The following is a 21760-nucleotide window of genomic DNA, read 5'->3' as shown; positions in this document are numbered from 1 at the left end:
ATTTTTATTGGTTCATGGTTTTGTAAAAAAATATGGTTTTACACAGATTTATGTTTCGGTTATGTTGCCAGTGCTGATCAGCAACACTGACGTTCCAGTGGAGGATGAGACTACCAATGTAGCATTAAGAGCATTTCAACCAGCTATAAATCTAGAAAGCCAAAATACTTGTTAATTGGGCTTTAGTTCTTCACTCCAACATTAATTTTAAAAATCTACTGGAGGCAAAATCGGAGTTGGAGAGAGAGAGAGCTAAAACTATTTTAACACATTTGTAGTTAACTTTTAAGTGAACCCCAACTGCTGACATCTTAAGTTATATATACAGTCAACATAGAAAAGCTACAAGCAAAAAAAAAAAAAAAAAAACACCTTCTAGGAAAAGAATAATTTTCTACTAGATCTTTGTAGAGGAAAAAAAGTAATATGCTGCTTCAAGCACACTCAGGAACAAACTTTAATCATGAAGGGACCAGACAAAGAAACAAAATGCATACAACCGTTCCTGCCAGTGACAGCAGGAATGAGATGCACAGCCCAAAAACAATGAAAAATAAGCCGTTACTAGAGGCAGGTACCAATGCAATTAACAGCAGCACGGCAGACTTAAAGTGTCTAGTCTCATTTTGCTACAGGTCTGCTTGTAATGCAATATAATCTGGGTTCCAGAAGTGTAAGCACAATTCTGCTACCCACAAATAAAGTCTAAGCCTGTTTTGTGTAATACCCATAGATGAAGCTGACTTGCAGATACTTGAGTAACTGGAAAAAGAAAGATCACAAGAAACTTAAATTTAAGGTCCTGTTTACATAGGCTTCTTAATATTTTTGTGATTAAGAAATTCAGCTGTGTTCATTAATAAATTATAAAGCACATTATAAAATCTGGGAACAAAAAAAGGAACAGATAGCCTGTGGGTAGCAACTGGAGCAAAAAGGAGCAAATTATGAGACAAAACTGGAGTCAATGGGAAAAAACACTGCTTGAACGAAGTGAACCTTTGCTATCATGTAATTAGTTTTTATTGGGTCGCTCTCTCAGGAACTCATGATAGAATGGTTACATTTTCTATTACTACCTCAGAAACTGGAGCTGTAAAAGAAAGTTTGTTTACTTATTCCTCCCCTATGCCACTCACTACCCAACAGATACATAGGGTGGGCTAGGGTATTTTTGTTTGTTTGTTGGAAGAGCTTTTTGAGAAGTGCTACTCCTTAATTCTCATAACTGGTTGTGTTCCCCTAATACACAAACACTAGAAATCCTTAATCCTGTTCAAAAAAAGTACTGTACTGTTACCTCATGTAATGTTTCATCACATCTTGCAGAAGTGCAAGAAAAAAGATTTGATTTCTTTTAAATAGCGTTAGTTACACATGCTGAATACAAATTCAGCAAAGTTACAACAGTGATGTTTCCTCCAACAGTGTTCACCTACAAAAAATATAGGGTTATTTTAAAATTAGCAAGCATGGGTGTATATGATATTGAAATAGAATGCGCATAACCAAAAAAGTGATAGTTGCGTATGAGGACTAGGAGGCAAATGTGCAAAATGGAAAAAAAAAGTTGAACTGGTCTTCAAACAGGGTCTGGAGACATTCAAGCAGAAAAAAAAAATGAAAAACTAGAGCATTGGTGGGGTGGACTACTGAATATATATTAAAAAAGTATGACAGACAAAAGAAAAAGTCTGTTTTCTATCAGCACATATTTAAGATAACCTTATACTTAGAGCTCTGTGTGGATACAAAAATGCGGCTCCACATCCATGAGCATCAACATCTCTCCGACCCACAATACCGCACCCCCTGCTTTACATCTATCAGCACCCACAGTTCCAGGCTGCCAATCAGCTATTTAGCAACATCCCCACCACCATCACCAATCAGCCCAGGGGCCCCTACCCAACACCTGATTGGCGGCCTCCCAACCAAGGGCACCACGGAACAGCTAATCAGGCTGCCTGGGCGGGAGCAGAGGAGAAAGGGGTCCAGGCTGCCAGGGGTTGAGGAGAAAACTGAAGAAGTGGGATGAAGAGAGTGGGAGGCAGGCTCTCTACTAGGGGACCTCTGAAGCTGGGTTAAGGGGGGCCCTCTTCCCAGCTTCCTGTGGTCCTGGGGCCAGCCTCTTGCTTGCTTGCTGTTCCCCCTCTCCCCCCACTATAAGGGAGCTGGCCCTGGGACCCAGCACTCACTTCCCGTTCCCCCACTGTGAAGTCATGCCCTGCCCACAGGTCTGTAGCGAGGAGGTCTACTCTAGGGGCTGTCTTCCCCCAAAGTTGCTAGCTAGGTAGATGCCCTGGGGCCCCTGCTGAACGGCCCCCAGCACCAGCTGAACAACTGATGGGCGGCCAGCCCCACCCTGGAATCTTGAAGGTGGGGAAGCAGCCTCAAAGGCTATGAGCTGTAGACAGCTTCCCCGCCTTTGAGATCCACATCCAATTTGTGAGCTGCAAAAAATGGTCCACGTATATAAAGCAGGTATCTGTGGATTTGCAGGGCTCTACTTATGCTGTTTTATAAAATGCATTAATATTGAAAGCTCACCAGATAAGTTATAACAAGATATGTACTGGTTTAAAACACACTACTTTAATTAACAGGAAAGTTGAAAATATCCATAAATTTAATAAAGCATTTGAACATGAAAACTTATAACTATAATGTGAAAATATAAATACATTTCACTCTTACTGGTTCACTGCATCTCTAAAAAAGTATGTTTTTAAGATGAAGTATTTCAGTTAACACAGAACTGGAGGGCTCAGCAAATTTTAAAACTCCCATCAATTATTCTGTAGTACTCTTTCCAAGGAAAGATCTAGGTTACAATTTTTGAGCTGTTCACCAGAACATATGTTGAGTGCTAAAAGCCAAAGTAATTTCAGAAAGTAGAAGGTTTCTGGAATATAAACCCGAAGTATTCAAGTCTTTGGTCATATGAAACCTGACACAACCACTGTGTGTCAATAGATACCGGCTCCATAAGTCATCCAGGCAAGCAAAGTCTCTTAAGAAACTTCACATGCCACATCTCATTTTAGCAGAGAAACTACAGAACAAGCCCTGATTTTGGCAGTGTCACTGAGCACAGAAGGGGACCTCTCTCAAAAGCTGAGAAAGACTGCCCCTATGTGCAACCTGGAAAAGTCCCCACTAATTTCTTCTACCAGGTTCAGTTGATGCCAAACTAAATAGCGCTTCATTCAGGCCACAGGTACTGCAGAACAGAGCAGCAGTAAGTGGCTCTTGTTACAACAGGAATGCTGGGTCACAGCAGTGTAACGATCACATTTCTAAAACCAAGAAACCCAATGGGCATACAAAATACATATTCTGCTATATCAAAGACTAAAATAAAGCAGTTTTATCAACATAGTTCTAATTTGAGTAGTGTTAGGGCCAAGATCTATAATGGTGCACGCACAGGAAGTCTACACAGACCTAAAACAAATGCCAGAAAAGCCTTGCTACATTGAAACCAGTGTAGGCCAGACAGATTTTAAAACTCCTTTCAACATCTTCTTGGGCTAGAAAAGTTCTATCCCAGGCTCTCAATGGTATAAAACAGTGCTTGGGGGAGGGGGAAAGAAGTCACTTGTTAATTTGCCTCCTGTGACGGAACTATATCCACTTCTGCAGAAGAAAAGCTTCCATGTTAAGGAACAGTTTCTAGTCCTTACGTTTAATAAGATAATGTTCCAAATGTGAGAAGTGTGAAGTGATGTAACATCAACTTACTGTGCCTGAATCTGCTCCCAGCTTTTCCAAGCATCAGGAGCATGAAATTAACAGAGACTGATCAGTTTCATGGCTGATATTCAGAATCCTGTGAGCAGCAGCAAACTACCAAGAATCATGGCAATTTCATGTAGCTATTGCTTGTAGAAGCAATGAGAAGCAGTAGAGAAGAAAGACACCAGAGTTACTCACTGGTTAAAAAATCCCAGAAGATGAGAACTGGGAGAGGGATACAGTATCTGACACCTCTTTTTTCCTGTTCTCCTCCAAACTTTAAGACATTTATTACATGATTATGAACGTTTATTGCCCCAAACAGTATCCAGGGGTAACATCCTGGTATGAATACCAGCAACTATTGGCAGGACTCCTCACCAATCCATTGTCTCAAACTCTCCAGTGGAGTACCTCCCAACATCTTTCACATATGCCTTTGGGCTATTAGATTTAGTTGTCTAGATAGCAGACATCTAGTAAAGTACCAGTACCAATCAATACCTGTGCTGGTAAACCCCTACTTTCAAAAACTACTAAGACAAGTGCTGGGGGGGGGGGGGGGGGCGGGGGCGGGGGGGATTATTTATTCAATACCCAAGATGTGAGCTTGAGGGCATTATAGCTTATTCCAGTTGAATGAATATAGGAATGTATGCACACTTAAATGCACTTTAAACTGAATCACTGGACTTGGACACACAAGATTATTTACAATTTTAACTGTAATTCAGGGTACATAATATCCCAGACTGAAAAATCCGGTCAACATACACTGGGGAAATGGCATTTGAACCTAATAAAGACAGCAGGCAGGTGGGTAGAACCAATGAATGTTATATTTAAAAATCTACCATGGAAACATGCAAATGTAACCTTTCATATTGAATGGAAAGTCAAAGGTCAGTCATTTATTTAATGTGAAACTGTTTTAGACATTGTATGTGCCAAAACAATACAAATTAAATACATGATGTTAAAAGCACAGGTGCCCATTTAATGCTAACATTTTATACCTAGCAACTCTGCTTGTCTGCCTTTGCAGACTTACTTATACAGTACTGAAAAGCTGAAAGTTTCAGATCTTTAATCCAGCTATGGATTCACAACACAGCTTCACTTACTCTTCACTAACTTACTGGCATGAAAATAAATGCCACTGAGAAAACAAATGGGCCATGTGAATGTTAGTTTTTGGATCAAATAAAAGTAATTCTACTGGAGTTCTGTACATGGCATGGAGAGGGTTGAGGACTAGAGCCATATGAAGGATCTGCAGCACAAATTTTGAGCAGCTGTGAGCTTCATACCTGTTTGAAGGTGAGGGAGCTTCGAACTGAGGCACTGTACTATCCTCGCTGACCGGGGAATACAAGCCACTCATTTCCTGAAACAGAGAGCCAAGTTACAACAAAAGGCACACATACAATGGACACCTTTCAAATACATAGTTTTGGTGTATACATTAATTTTTGTAGTCGGTAATCATAGGCATCTAATTTTGCTTAACTCATACTAAAGGGATCTTTCCTCTTCCCACAGTAACTCTGATTCCTATTTCCCACTGCCATTCCAGTTGGTCTTCTCAAGGTCAACTGCCAATGCATCTTCTTCAAGGATCAGGATGGCATGCATCTTATATATTAGAGATCAATAGTTCTGAGAGACATCCTACCACCACCAGCTCAGAAGCAGGAATCTGACCATTTCCCCGCAAAATGCATATTACATGATAGCTAACTTGCTCTGCCATCACGTTACTAAGACAGATGCAAATTTATTCCTAAAACAGCTTTTACAGCTGCACAGGAATGTGGAATTTGGATCAAAGGCAAGAATACATGGGGGACTTAACAGAACCAGAAATTATTAGGTTACCCCCTACAGTTCAGCGGCATCCCCTGCCACTTATGGGGTAGATGCACAATCTAGAAGTCTGGTTAGACTCACAGTTGCTATTAAAAGATCAGGTAGAAGCAGTGGCTTGGTCACCTTCCCCTCTCCTGCGGCCCCACCTTTTTCAATCTACATACAGCCAGGAAGTTGCACCTGTTTCTTTCAAAGATGGACAGACCTTGCAACTATCATGCATGATGTCACCTCCAGATCAGACCACTGTGATGTACTCTACACAAAGGGCTACATCTTAAATCGGTCTAGAAACTGAAGCTGGTGCAGAATGCTGCAGCTCATTAGTTATAGTGTACGTGATCTCAGAGCACATAATCAATGCTTCTGGATCTGTCTCTTTATTGGGTAGAATGTAAACAGTTTGTCTTGACAGATAAAGCCCTAATGGCTTGAGATCCCCTTATCTGAAAGGTCTTTTCTCTCCCCATGTTGTACAGCCACAGCTGTAATGAGTGGAAATCCCACTCATAACATAGAGGTAAGTGGCAAGATGTTCTCCAAAAGCATCTCTCTACTTTGGAACATGCTCTCCCCTCCATCTGAAATAGACCTAATTTATCAGCCTCAGGGACACACTGCAATGCGCATTTGTTTTCCCTCAACTGAGGGAAATTGAGTGGACTCTGGGATTGGACTTGACTTTTTTTTTTTTTTTTTTTAAATCATCATAAAAACTGAAATAGGTTTTTATCTGCTGGGTTATGATTTGAGTTAGTTATTGGGTAAAGGAAAGTTCTGTAATTGTTTGTTTTATTTGTATTTTTATAATAGGTCAAAGAGCCTAAAGCAAATAGTTGCTCTGTAAAAGAGCATGTGTAGAGTGAAAGTAAATAAAGAAATATAGATGCTGGGGCTTGAGAGTACTGGTTAGATGGCTGGTGCAGGAGCACAGCTGGTGCCTGCACTGCTCTTGGGCAGCACCACTTCATGAAACTGCAGAATCAGTTCCACAGTCTCTTAAAAAGCACCAATTCTCCACCCCCAGAGTTGAACGTTGGACAGGACGGAGCAGAAAAAGTCCAGGGAGCTGTTCAGAGATTGAAGATGTATTATGGTTCCACTTCTATATAGCAGCATTTTCTACTTCTGCTTCTCTCAGTGCAACCCACTGAAGCACACACAACTTGGGATGTTACAAGGCTCTTAGATGACTCAGTTTGCTATAATTAAACACCACACTGACAATCTAGTATTTTGATCATCAATACAATGACTTCTAATGCCAAGTTATTATGCTGAAGTTGTAAAAACTAAAATTAAGAAATTTGAAAAAATAATCTGAGTAGTAGGTTTGAATGGATCCCCTTCATGAAGCTGCAGCCTGTATGCATTCAGTAACTGAACAAATTAAAGAGCATCATCTGTTCGTTTTTCCATTATTAAAGCAATAGCCATAAATTTCACACAGCATCATACAGAGAAGCAAACAGTTTTAATGGAAATCAACCACTGCCAGAGTTGCAACAAATGTCTGGGCTCCTTACCTCTACTCTTTTAATGTCCTCTTCCAGAACACTTAGCTCTTTTTGGATCTGCTCCAGTTGCTGTGGATGAAAGGATAAAGGAAATCTAAGCCAATTTGTACTGGCAACACCACAGACAAGTAAAGGACTTAATTTATGAAACCTTAACTGAATTAGCAAACATTTCCAAGAGTCACTATGCACAAAACTGCGCACACATTATCTAGACGCGCAAACAAACTACATTAAATGAAACTCATGGTTGTGAAAGAAAAAGAGTACAAACAAGAAGATTATTCTTCAAAAATAGTCACGAAAGGCTCCAGATTATTAAAATGTAGTATTTTCTACTTCTCTGAACACCTTCCTTCCAAGGATCTAATAATTCTTTACAAATAATTGTGGCCTGAAACCTCCTGAGAGCCACAGGGATCACATTATCCTTCAATAAAATGCTGCCACCTCTAACACAAAGGCAACTCTTCAAAGCCCTTTACGAAAAGAACAATTATTCCTTACGTTTCATAAAATCATATCAAAGTTAACAGTTTCCAGTTCAAATTACATTCTGCCTATCTGAAAAGTTTGCTATTAAACTGCTAGAGCAGGAATCTGTCCATGGCACCTATGTTAAGACTTTATGACACTTTCAAAGGCATGGCTTTGGACATACATCACATTGAAAGATAGCAACTTAATAATGTAGTGACCCCTAAAACCCCTCAGACACGTGTTCATTAGCTACTCAGAGGAAAGAGCACCATCTACTGAATCACTAACACAACTTCACACAGCTCCTACGTATACTTTAGATATCTCCCATCCAAATACACACACAGCCTGTGATTAAGTAGTTTGAGAAATTCAATTCAACCACAGCAGAAGGTGGGATGTGTCTGTAAATTGGGACTTCGCTAATAGGCTCTGCCATAACTATATATTGCTAACAGACAAAAGAAAAGCTTTCCTCTAGATCTGGTTCACCAAGACACATGGGACTAGTAGAGGATCCTACAGCAGGCAGCTTGGCTGACTCAGCAGTATTTCAGTGTCAGCTTAATTCGCGGTGTTAAATACCACTAATGACCAGCTTTGGGGCTGTGTTTTAAAAATTGTTCCTAAGTGGGCAGTTTCCACCAAATAATGCCAAGATTTCTGGAAATGAACTACATTGCATCTTTTTAAACAGATATGCAGAAGCCTCTCAATTCGCCCATCTCAAAGGCATCTGTATGGTTCATAAAAAACTCCACTGCTGATCAGCAAACTGCTCCCAGAAACACAGCAGCTTGAGTACTTGAGTTTGGTCCTTAAATCAATAAAATGCTTTGCAGAAAACAAACAACAGACCTCTCTCTAAAGTACTTACCACTGGACACAAAGTCCAATATATAGGCTCTGCAATAGGTAATTCACCAGCACAATCACATTAAGAATGAACAATTTAACATTAAAAATGCTTTTCTCCTCGAAAACGAAAAGGAAAAGGAAAGCAAGTATTGATTTTTAGATGATTTCTCCTTCTCCGGAGCTAGGTGACACTGTATTAATGCACTGATCTTGTCCCTCTAAAGTTCTGGGCTCATTTATTTTGGTCACAAATGCAGTTTAGTTTTAAAACCACTGAACTGACCACAGCAAATGATTTACAAAACCACTAGATGCAGCACTGTACAAGTGGCAGCAGCATCTTGAGAAATCCACAACTAAAATAGCAACGGGTTTCTGTTAGTCTGGTTAGAGGTAGTATTAGCAAAGCGGTCAGTGGGGGAAGCTTACACAGCATACATCCTAGTTATTCTCAGCTCTAGCTGCCAACATCATCATTAATCCCTCACTTTCATTAAGTCCATTAAAAAAAAATCACATTAAAAAAGTTTCAAAAATATAGCATGGAGATAAATACAAGGAAATATGTTCTTAGATTATTCTACAACATATTAGCTTGCAGCCAGAGATTAGAAAACGGCAAACAGCAGGTGTTGCAGTCATCTGGGAAAAATGGGGGCTCTTTTATATGTACCCAAGAACACAGACTTGTTAGTTTCCAACTTTTATTAACTGTTGCATAAACCGAAAAATGGGAAATCTGGGACTTTCTTTGCCGTTTCAAACATTTATCTCTATCTGCACAAGGAGACATCTTTTAAATTAAGCATAGTCTTATCAGACAGACAGTTACATTTACATTCACTACTAAGTGAGGATTGCTGTGGTCTCATCCTACTCCCTGGAGAGTTTATATTGCTAACAAACCAACCATACTATTTAACACAGGGAGTCTCTGGAATAGCAGTGGGTGTTTCAGGTGAGGACTGAGGTATGTTGGGAGACCTGTGTAATGGCCCAGAGACTGTAAAAGTAGGGGTGTGGTGAGTCAGGATTGATGTGTATACAGTCAGGTGGTGCTGCTATAATATGTTTACGCTATAGACAACAGTATCACTTTTTTGAGTACTAAGTCAATGCACAAACATTTTAAAAGAAACAAGTCTACAGCAAACTAACATTCAACCAACTGAGCGAGCTAAGTAGCTGAACATTCAAACAGATCAATGTAGATGTCACCTTGTGCCATGAGATGTCTAAAGCAGTGGTTCTCAACCTTTCCAGATTACTATACCCCTTTCAGGAGTCTGATTTTTGTCTTGCGTACCACCAAATTTCACCTCACTTAAAAACTACTTGCTTACAAACTCAGACATAGAAATACAAGTGTTACAGCACCATATTACTGAAAAATTGGTTACCTTCTCATTTTTACCATATAATTATAAAATAAATCAATTGGAATAGAAATATTGTACTTACATTTCAGTACATAGTATATAGAGCAGTATAAACAAGTCATTGTCTGTATGAAATTTTTGTTTGTACTGACTTTGCAAGTGCTTTTTATGTGGCCTGGTGTAAAACTAACGTATCTAGATGAGTTGATGTACCCCTTAGAAGACCACTGTATACCCTCAGGGATACATATACCCCCGGTTGAGAACCACTGGTCTAAAGGACTGTTTTCACCATGAAAATGGTGTGATTTAGATTTAGTCTAACAAAAACCATTAAATCAGTTTGTGTTTTCATTTTGATTACACTCTTCAATGGCTAATTGAATTATGTTTTTCATCCACTGTGGGATGTTTTAAGGGAAGGTAGTTCTTATCTGATCATTTATTTTCTCTGTATAGCTAGCCTCTCTATTCGTAGTATTTCCCCTTCCCCTTCGTTGGGCAGACTTAAAGTCAGCCAGCCTTGTCAATCATTGGGACAGGATTTGGCTCCGCCCACCTTGGAACAGAGCCAGTAAAAAGTAGTTCCAGAGCTGTACTATACTAAATTTCTGTTAAAATGCACGTACATCCTAATAATCCTATACCCCACTAGAAAAATCTTCTACAGAGCTAAAAAGGGCCAACGTGATCAGGGCTAATTAGAGGGAAAATTTTCAAAAAGCCATATCCCCCCACCCCCCTTTTTTTTTTTTTTTTTTTTTTAGAAAAACACTTAACCTAGCTACACAAGCTACCTGTAACCAGGTCCATTCCTCTTAGTCTGGAACTAATTAGCAGAGAAACCCTAAGGCAGAAAACAAAGATAATATAACTTGAGGGACCATTACTAGGGGTAGTGTCCACCTGCTTAAAGCTGTGCCTACAGAAGTCTCTACATCCAATTTATAATATCTGATGAATGCATGAATTTAATACCAAGTAGCTGTCTTGTATATCGGTAAGACACACAAAAGTTTTCAGACCACGAAGTCTGATGATCTGTTGTACTATTTTGTTTGGAAAGGATATGGTTTTTATGAGTCTCGATACAGAATTTCAGCCACCAGGCAACAGAGAACTTGGATACCTTGGCGTCCTTCTATTATAGGATAATAGAGTATGAAAGACATGTGATTTCCTAAACCCTTTTGTCCTTCTGAAGTTGAGTTCTTTACATCTCCACAGTGTACCGTAACTTTTCCTTTCAGTGAACAGGGTAAGGGTAAGAGAATGGAAGACAACTTTATCCTTAAAGCAAGTGCCTAATTTGTGTAAAAGGTGCACTAATGAGATGCCACAGACAGAGCTCAAGTCACCATGATTAGGAAAGTCACCTTAAAGAGAGAATATAGCAACAGACTGAAGTGTTTCAAATGGAAGTTGTATAACAACATCCAAAGTTGAGTTTTCAGGGGGCCACTGAGAAACTCATGACGGTTAATAAAGATGCCACCCTCACAAATCATTTCCTTAGTAGATGATCAATTCACTTTTGTTCATCCATCCTCTCCCGTTGCAGAAACAGGAAAAAAAAGTGTATATTTCTGCAGCAAGTTCACTTTCAGACTAAGGAAAATGCCAGGTGATTAGCCCTGCTCCATGCCCTGAATCTTCCCCATGCACTCAAACTAAAGGGCATATCTTTCTGATAAAAGTCATGATCAGCTAACAAGAGCTGAAATTAAAATTGGTTCTAGGTCCTCTGGCAAAACTGAATTTTCAGTTTAGTGGACCTAAGGTAGCCCACATTTCTAGCACCTCTAGGAAAGAAAGAATCCAGAATGATCAAGTCAAGAACTGTACTGAATTAAATCCCTTGAAGATAAGTGCAAAGATTTGCCCCTCTGATACCAGCTAAAGGGCTGCTGCTTCAATTTACAAAAATATTAATCTCATTGATTTAAGATTTAATATGGCTGCAAAATTCCATGACCAACAGTGCCTGAAGACGACAGTCAGCCACTGACTCAGACATACGAGATCAAGAAATATCTTGCAACTTCTTGAGCTTTCCCAACAATCTCAAGGTCTTACATAAGGGTTGCAAGATAATGGCCTTCCTCCCAAATTGATCCTTTCAGAGGCTGCTGAAATAAACAAAGAAGGAGGGTGGGATCATATCTGTTAAGAAGAGAGAACCTTCTTGATCTTCCAGGGAAGAGAAACTGGATAGCAGTAGGTCAAAACAGCAAGGGAAAGCAACATCCCAGTGTGGAAGATAATCCTGGACAGATAGAACTGTATGTTGGGTAGTCACAGTGGAAAATGAGACCCCCAAAGGATGCCTTCTGGCATTCAGGCCTCTCCCTTTGTAAATGTAAGGGAATATCCAATTCTTGCTGGATATGAGAAGAGAAGTGAATATGAAACAAAGGCATCTGCAGGAAAAGCAGGTTCCTCAAAAGAGCCATTGGACATGAGTGTGGATGGGTATCCAGACTACTCCAAAGAACCCTCAAGACAGCTATCTATATAGCCTATCTGGGGGGAAACAGTTCCACAACCCCTTCTACACAAAGGATCTGAGTATCTTAGTCTAAGGAGATGCCATTATCCTTAGACTCTTAGGATACCTCAAAGGAGGTCTCATTACCTTTGAACCCACAGGATCCGGGGTGGCCACATACTCCAGCACATCATCAGAAGCAATTTTAACCATCCTTACTAGATTTAGAGGACCAAACCCTATTACTGGATGTATGTTCATCCTCATGCTTCTGCTGTTCTTAGATTTAAGCCATATAGTGTAGTAATTGTGTCCTTAGTGTTCATGATGTGCACAGCACAAAGTGGCTCTGATCCTTATTGGGGCCTCCTAGGGCTAATGTTAAATAATTAAAATAAAAAGCATCTGCAAAACCAAAATCATTCAAGGAGTTCTTCAAACTCTTCAGGTATGTCTACACTGGAAAGAAACACCTGTTGCACCTGAGTCTCAGAGCCTGGATCAATTGACTTGGGACCAAAGGGCTTGGGCTGCAGGGCTAAAAACAGTAGTGTAGATGCTCAGGCTGGAACCTGGGCTCCAAGACCCTCCTTCTGTCTCCAGGTTTCAAAGCCAAATGTCTGTCATGCTATTTTTAGCCCCACAGTCTGAGTCAACTGACCCAGGTTCTGAGACTCAGCACTGCAAGTTTTTCTTTGCAGTGCAGACATATCCTTTGAAGAGGTGGCTGTTCTACTCACATGCAAGACATTCAAAGACCACTCTCTCTCCTGATGAATGCAAAAACATTATTGGCTAGGCTTAAACCCAAAAGAGCCACTCAGCACCAAACAACTGATAAAGAGCAACGTTTTGCTAGAGCAAGATGGCCTGTATGCTGACTGTTTTCCTCCAGAATCCAGACAAACAAGGAGAGAAAAAAGCATACTACCAGACAATACTTTAAACTATAAACAAAATCTCAGTTCAGGGAAAGGTGAAGTAAAACTTTTATGCTTATCTATCTGGAGACATTTTTGTCTGAACATGCACTTTCCAGTATCTCATACAAAGGCATCACATACATACTACAATATAAACCATAGCTCCAAGGCAAAACTAAGATTCCTGCAAACAGCCTGAAACCAATGATCTTGCTATTGAAATTATGAAGCACAGATTTCAGATCTTTTGTCTGGTTGGGATGGGTCCATGGAGATCATTGGTCAGAACAACCTGAGCAAGACAGACAGACTGTTGATGTCTTGAATGTTCTGATGTAGAACCTTTTGCCACATCCATTGCAGAAGAGCTTAGTTTGTCAAAAAAAATTGAGGCTTACATTTACTGGGAAACCCCATGAAGTGTTTGATGTCACCACCTCTTATCATGGCATGTTATGAAGCCTTTGAACAACAAGTAAAAAGGAATTCAGAGCTTTTTGGAAGAAGACAGGTAGTACATCAAAGTGGTCCTACTGTTTATCTTTACTCGTGAAGTTTGGACTCTGGAGTTTCCAGGGAGATGTGCAAATAGTTGATAAATCCGGGGCACCCATTCAGGACAATTCACCTTTTTCTGCAGAGGAGTGGTTTCTCCCTCCCATGTTGGTTGGAGTCCCCCAAAAGGGAGGAACTTTTCCTCTTTATTGATCTGTGGAGCGGTGAATTAATGATCTTTTAGCCAGAAAGCAGAACTCTTGAAAAATCTTGTCGAGCTTTGGTCAGGAAAAATGGCTTTGAAGGTTCTTGGACAGAGGTAGGTGGAGAAGTAGTAGTAGTAATGCTCCTTCAAGCTCAGCTAGGAAAAATGGCAGGGGAAGATGGCCTACAATGAATAAATTCAACTATTGCCTTTGCTTAGCGAGAAAGAGGCAGAATGGGAGACGGTATGAAAGTAACACCATTGACTGCTCCAAAAATACTGTAGTAGTTCAGGAGAGAAAGGTTGCTAGGCACCACAGAATGAGGCTGGACAGTTAGCAGTAACAGCAGCTGAGGCATGGGCTGGGGAAAAGAGTAGTACAGCTGTCCCAAAGACAGTGAAGCCCCTATAGCTTTTCCTGCTCAGGGAAAGATAGCAGAAGGTACCCTGGTAAGACGTGATGTTGTGATTGTACCAGTAGAAACTAAAGTGGCTGGAGATGAAGAGGAGCTGGACAACACAGGGGGAAAGCTCTCCGTTATGATAAGAAAAATATTTGTTCCCTCCCCACACACACACTGCCCGTGTGAACACATTGGCACTTCCTCTCCATCATATCTTCATCACAGGCTCTCTTTTATTTTGTGGTCTCCCTGAGGGGAGAAATTGCTGCTGGCTGTGTAAGAGAAAAACTCTACGCTCTGCAGAAAAAACAGGGACTGCCCACAAGTCTGCGGGAACAGAAGTGGCTGGGTCCTAATAGGCATCACAGAACCTTGGTGGAAAGATGATGATTAATGGGACACAGGTGATACAAGATATATAGGAACGATAGAATAAGTCATGCAGGTGGGGGAGTGGATACTATATGTGAAAAAGCAAAGAGTCAAATGTAATAAAAATCCTAAGTGAACCAAACTGTACCATCGAATCTCTATGGATAGAAATTCCATGCTTGAATAATAAGAATATAGCAGTAGGGATATACTACCAACCACCTGACCAGGATAGTGACTGTGAAATACTCAAGGAGATTAGAGAGCCTATAAAAATTTTTTAAAAAAAATTTTAAATCAATAATAGGGGATTTCAACTATCCACATGTTGATTGAGTACATGTCACCTCCAGATGGGATGCAGAGAGAAAAAATTTTGACACTATAAATTACTTTCTTGGAGCACTAGACCTGGAACCCACAAGAGGAGAGGCAATTCTTGATTTAGTCCTAAGAGGAGCATAGGAACTGGTCCAAGAGGTGAATATAGCCAAACTGCTTGGTAATAGTGACCAGAATATAAATAAATTTAACATCCCTTTGGGACAGGATAACTCCAAAGAAGCAAACATAGTAGCATCTAATTTCAGAAAGGGGAACTACACAAAAATGAGGAAGTTAGTTAACAGAAATTAAAAGGTACAGTCCCAAAAGTGAAATGCCTGCAAGCTGCATGGAAACAATAATTGAGGCTTAAATTAAATGTACACCCCAAATTAAAAAACATACTGTGTGCAGATCTGGTTGCCCCATCTCAAAAAGAGATGCACTAGAATTGGAAGAGGTACAGAGAACAGCAACTAAAGTGATTAGAGCTTCCATATGAGGAGAGATTAAAAAGACTGGGACTTTTCAGCTTGGAAGAGAGATGACTAAGGGGGATATGACCATGCTCTATAAAATCATGAGTGGTGTGGAGAAGGTGAATAAGGAAATGTTATTTACTCCTTCACGTAACATAAGAACTATGGATCACCCCAAGAAATTAATAGGAAGCAGGTTTAAAACAAACAAAAGGAAGTACTTCTTCACACAACACAGTCAATCTATGGAACTCCTTGCCAAGAGATGTTGTGAAGGTCAAAACCATAAAAGGGTCCAGAAAAGAACTAGGTCAGTTCATGGAGGATAGGTCCATCGATGGCTATTAGCCAGGAGGGACAGGGATGAAACACCGGGCTCTGAGTGTCCCTAGCCTCTGTTCACCAGAAGCTGGGTGTGGACAACAGGGGATGGATCACTTGATGATTGCCTGTTCTGTTCATTCCCTCTGAAGCACCTGACATTGGCCACTGTCAGAAGACAGGATACTGGGCTAGATGGACCATTATGTCCTGAAATGGCTGGAGCCAATCCCAGTCTGGCTCTGCCTCCAAATCAATGCAGCACAGAAAAAACCATAGTAGAAACAGTTACTATGAGAATTTAGTCATTACTATTATAAAATATTTTATTATTATATTGCCAAGGTATTGAACTCCAAGCACTTAATATATCAAAGTATATGGGCCTAAGAATGTCCCTTTTAGCATGAGACAGCATCACCAATTTTTCATTTGGGCCAAAAAACCCTACCAAAACAAGTGAGTCAGACACATGTATAAATCAATGCATAATAAATTAAAGTCTCTTATTTTGTCCCCTATATACTAACTATTTTCTTGACTTACTGTCATCTAATTCAGTTTCAACATCGCTTTTTAAAAACATTTACATGTAAATGAGTTTAAAAACTCAGTTATTTCAGAACAGAGGCTAAGACAGACCTACTACAGCTATAAATCTACCTGAGGAGTCTTGAAACGTAAATCAAGAATGTGACATCATGGGAGAATGATTGATTTCTAGCTTTGTCATCTCTCCTTGCCTACCCATTAACCTGTCCATTTGTGTAGATACAAAGCAGTAAGGTTTGACAGGTAAAGTGATTAGGAAGAGCTAATCACAACCCTAGAGAATTCATGTTTCTAATTCCCTGCAATTATCCCACAATAACTAATAACTGTCCTTATTTCTACTATTTCACATCTTCATTATATGGAAGGAACAAAAAATTGGAGATATATGTTGATGAGGCAGAAAGGAAGATGACTATTCTGAAACGCTGAACCGGTACAGTTTTAGCAAAGCAAATCAGTGCAACACTTCAACATTACTCTGCTCCTCTGGGATACTCACCTGCTGAAAATAATGCTTGTCAGATCAGCAGACACATGGAAGAAGAGGCTTCATTAATTAAATGCAAGAGACTTAATACAGCATCAAGAGTATGCTATTAGGAAAAAATTCACAAATTCTAATCAAGATGTAAAAGCAATATATGTCACTGAGCTGCACAAGCTATGTTTTATGACACTGATATTAGCAAACCCATGTTTCCCCATGCATAAATATGAACACTTGAGATAAGTGAATGCACTCATAGCCATAGATCCAACATTTGGACATATGGAGTGAGAACATTTTCTGCAGATGACAAGACTTGGGATATAGTCATTCCCAAGTTTGGCAGCCTTCATACACTGAAAAGCACAGAAGTCCACCTAAGGAGCAACTGGTAAGGTCTTCCTTTATAGCTAAGTGTAGGGTTGAGAGGTTTTTTCCTTCGTTGTAAATGACACTGGTCACCTAAATTTAGAAGTGTTTTTAAATTAATGTAAGCAAACACACCATGAGATGCGATTTTTTTTTTTTTTTTTAATATCTAAAATACCATTTTTTTGGTCTGGTTTAATTTTATCTGTGCAATGTGGCTGAGTTAATGACGCTGTTGTGAAACCTTATCGTTTAACGTTGTTATTTTAACTATGCAACTGTAATAGGTTTTTGGTATATTTCTGACACAAAGATTTGCAGCATTATATAATACTCCACATGCAGTTTCATTGCTGATATAGCAAATGGAATCATCACTTCCATAGACTGGGACATGATACCTATCCATCAACTCTTAAAAAGGGAAAAAGCCCACATGAAATGAGTATGTAATGTGATATGTTGGCAAAAGAGCCAATTTTCTGTCCACCATCACCTGCATGTCTTGTTCTTTTTTGGCATTATTACTTTCCAAGTCCCTGTTTCCCCACTTTTGATTCTCCGCATTACGGATTTTCTTCCCTGCTGTATTACCTTCCCTTTATTTTTCTTATTTTAATCTCATTGTTATTTCCTGCCCGTTCTTTAAAAAAAAAAAAAAAAAAAACTTGAGTGCCTTTACATTATTTCTTTGTTCTTACTGATCTTTGCAATTTGGCATCGTGACCGTGACTGAGTGGAATTAACATTCTTCCAGACCATGAAAAAGCTGACTTTTTTTTTTCTTTTTTTTCTTCCCCATTTAAAAAAAAAAAAAAAAAAAAAAAAACCATTTGGAAACAATTTTAGAAGATGCCTACTGGCCTTCCCTCCCTCTGTTTCCTCTCACACTTGCATCTTGTTACAAGAATTTGCTATAAGCAACCAGCATGGACTCTTTCCTTGACAATTTCCCTTCTCTACATGTTTGCAACTAACAATATGAAACAAAAAGGCAATGTAAGTTAAAAATTGAAGCTGTCATTTTTAAACTGATCTAGTCTCTTTGAAATCCAAGTATTTCAAATATCCTTCTGTGCCTGAGAATTTTCTCCTCAGTGAGGAGATTTTTTTAAAAGTGACAGGTCAGCCAGGAATTAAGGGAACAATCTCACCCAGTAGCAAAACAAAAACAAAATCAGCTACCTCTCTTTTATTTCTCCTGGCAACCTTGAGGAATTCCATAAGGATCTGTAGTTGAGCAGCATGGGACTCCTGTAACAGAAAATTAAAACGTAAAGAAAAACAAAAATAGATCAAACAGCAATTCAGAGTAGGCATGGAAACAATCACTTTAATTTGGAAGCAGGGGAAAGGAGTAGCACATTAAATCCAAATCACAAGAAAGATGGTTTTTGCTTTGCTTCATAGATTTTAAAGTTTTGGTTGGCACATGGCAAATTTTTACATTAGGACACCAATATTCTCAAGAACTCTCCCTTAGTGTATTACAGTTGGTTAACATGCAAAGCAAATTTTCCTTCTAACCCTGACTGCAGTGATTTCAGACCCTTTTGGTACAAAGGTTGCTCACAGGCTCATCTTCTACTGTTGGCAAATCTTGAGCTTTCACCTCTACTCAACATGCTCAACTGGAATAATTTGGTTTTAGAAAAATGACAACTCTCTCCCCAAGTGAACATTCCACAGAAGCATAAAAAAAGCTTCTGTAGCAGAAAATAAATTTGCTGGTGAAGATTAGCTATTTTGGAAAGAGGTGTTTAAACTTCCTAAATTAATTTATTCTTTAAATTTTCCTTTTGCAAAATGACCCAAAACTTGAGGGGGCAAGAAAGAAACAGGAGTAGAGAAAGAATCTACATTCCTAACATCAGTGCAGCACTAATACTAGACTGGCATATGGAAGAGTAATTTGCAGAGACTTTAGAAAAACTCACTTACTGGAGGACTGAGTATGAGCTCAAATCTTCAGGGGTCCATTGGGGGGAGGGGGGAGAGAGAGAGAGAGGAGGGAACAGCTGATAAGGATGGAATAAGCTACTTTTCTGGAATGGTTCTTTTGCTTTTTTAATATGTTTCCATGACAGTAACCAGAAAAGGAGATAGGTAAAATTTACAAAGTGACATTTGTTTTTAAATCTGAATGTTCACCTTCAAAAATGTAAGTGAAGCATTACTATTCATAGATGATGCTTCTATTACCAGAAATGTAAAAGATTTCATTTTAGTGTATTTCATTTCCCCACAGGAACCCAAAGCCAAGCAAAAAGATCATGACTTAATTAATCTTGACACCCTCCAAGAGTTCTTAGTAAAAAATTATTGTTCTATTGTACATAATACCACCAGCACAAAGTCTGCCCACCCATATATAAACTGCCATCTAACTCCACCTCCAACGCAAGCACATTGACACTTCTTCATAGATTGTGACAGGAGACAGGTCTAATGTAACCCAATGTTGGGGTCAACTGATCATTTTCCAGCAAGACAGCCAGTTCCAGCACTATACTCAAATACCAGTTACAACAAAGTTAAACAAAAACAAATATACTTCAGTTTATTCATGGTGACAGGTTGCTTCTTACCTTATGAACTTTCATACTGCTATAATATGCAAGACAACTGCAGTTTTCCTTTAAGTATAAAAAGGGAAAGGGCCTGATTTTCAGAGATGCTGATTACTCACAAATTCTCTTGACTTCACATTGGGAGCTGTAAGAGCTAAAATCTCATGTTTCACAGTAATTCCTTCAAGCTGCAAATAAATTAGTAAACATAGTGGAGCTCCCCTTAAGGAATTATTGTTTAGTGAGGTCCTCAAATTTTACGTATCTTGAAGGCAAATGTTCACTTAGCAAACATCTAATTACACCAAAGAAAGAAATTGTACCCTAACTGCCACTTGCTTCGCAGGTGACTTTCTGTATTTCCTTTCCCACTGATATTTTCCTCCGCTTTCCCTTCAGCATGATCCTGCCTCAAGTGATATCATAAATATGCATTCATTGTACCATTCTCCAAAATTGGACATAGTTTGCTGCCGTGAAAGTCAGTGAGATCAATAGTAAAGCAATGGGATTCTATAGAAAACCTCAAGGTTAATTCTGCATTATGATGCCACTGCAGAAACAAGGAAATATTTTTGGAAGGAAGACCCCTGTGATTAATCACAATTAATTTATTACTAAATGAAATAAGACAAGAAAAATCTTCTTACCGCTTCCAACTGCTTCTTCTTTTGCACCAGCAGCTCCAACATCAAATTAACATTGGCCAAGTCAAGGTTATCTTGATCAGTTCCCAATAAATCTTGAAATATCTGCCACCTGTGTCCATTCTAAAAAGAGGACAATGGAGCAGAGGAAGAGAAGGTAAATATCAGAGTTGTTTGACATAAATTTAAACTAGTATTGTTGTATTTCATGCTTTATAAAGTTGTTTTCAGAAAGAAAAATCCCAAATTCCCAAAAAACTAAGTAAAAGAAATAGTTATTTATCCTCTGCTGTATCACACCCCGGTAACAATTTATCTTGTTGAGGAAGTATTTTGAGGAACTGCCCTATGCTAGGGTACAGCTGCAGGGTAGATTCGTGTGTTTTTACCACAAGTCTGATGCAATTAAAAACTTCATGAATTTGCAAAACAGGGAGAGAAATATCTTTAGATCTCCCTAAGAAACAAAGCCAGATGAAAACAGATCTAGATGGTCCTAAAATTCTATCTGATGCTATAATTCAAGATGTTTTGTTACGCTGCAGGATCTAAGAGATTAGTGCAGGTTCTCCAACCTTCAATTATTGACTACGCATGCATTTACAGTTAAGCATGTGTGTTTGCTGGACTGGAGATACGAGCTGTCAACAACCCAATGCCTCCCACACAATAAAAAGGTACTGTTTTGCTATGGCATATTTTTGTTACACCACTAAGTATGAGTAACTTAAAAAGATATAGTAAATTTATCAAGAGAAAAATAGATTTTCATTTCAATAAGTTAATTTCTAAAGTGGTAGGTTCCATTTGTCCTTCACAATTCTGTCACACAAACACATTAGATTTTAAATATATAATGGAAAAAGTTGAAATAACTCCTAATAGGTGGCTTAGGAGGGTTAGGAGTGGGTATGTGAGAGATAATCATGATCCTATTTCAGCACTTAAGTCGTCCATATTTTAATATTTAGGGTTATTTGGACAGCAGCAACACTTTTCTTTACACTGCAGTTAATCCATTTCTACATACAACAACTATTTCCATATGGGATGATCCCGTTTTCAAATAAAAAAAAGTGATCTCAGAGTGAAATTAACTAATGTCAGAAATAAATTTTTTTTTAGTGCTTTAACAACCAAAAATCTTTGGTTCAGAAATAAAATGACTTGACAACACTTACAACTCAAGTCAAAGAATAAACTATATTTAAATTAGATATGTTGTAAAATAATCTACACAAGCCAAGTATTTTAGCCATGAGAAAATTAAATGAGCATCA

General features: G+C 39.0%; 1 protein-coding gene across 5 annotated transcripts in view; it reads right to left on the bottom strand.

Annotated features, from left to right (window-relative positions):
* COP1 (COP1 E3 ubiquitin ligase) overlaps positions 1-21760 on the bottom strand; it is a 186622-nt gene that overhangs the window by 146498 nt on the left and 18364 nt on the right. For all 5 annotated transcript variants that reach the window (XM_067532416.1, XM_067532414.1, XM_067532415.1 and 2 more), the window contains exons 5-8: positions 20484-20603; positions 18449-18517; positions 7134-7193; positions 5049-5125 (exon numbers count right to left, since the gene is read on the bottom strand). In XM_067532416.1, the coding sequence (XP_067388517.1) occupies positions 5049-5125; positions 7134-7193; positions 18449-18517; positions 20484-20603 (326 nt within the window). The remainder of the gene's footprint in view (positions 1-5048; positions 5126-7133; positions 7194-18448; positions 18518-20483; positions 20604-21760) is intronic.

This window comes from Emydura macquarii, unplaced genomic scaffold, assembly GCF_026122565.2.
Source record: "Emydura macquarii macquarii isolate MOO-44397 ecotype Brisbane River unplaced genomic scaffold, CSIRO-AGI_Emac_v2 contig_3287, whole genome shotgun sequence".
Taxonomy (NCBI): domain Eukaryota; kingdom Metazoa; phylum Chordata; order Testudines; family Chelidae; genus Emydura; species Emydura macquarii.
Note: the sequence above shows the minus strand (reverse complement) of the source record. Positions and strands in the feature narration are given on the sequence as shown.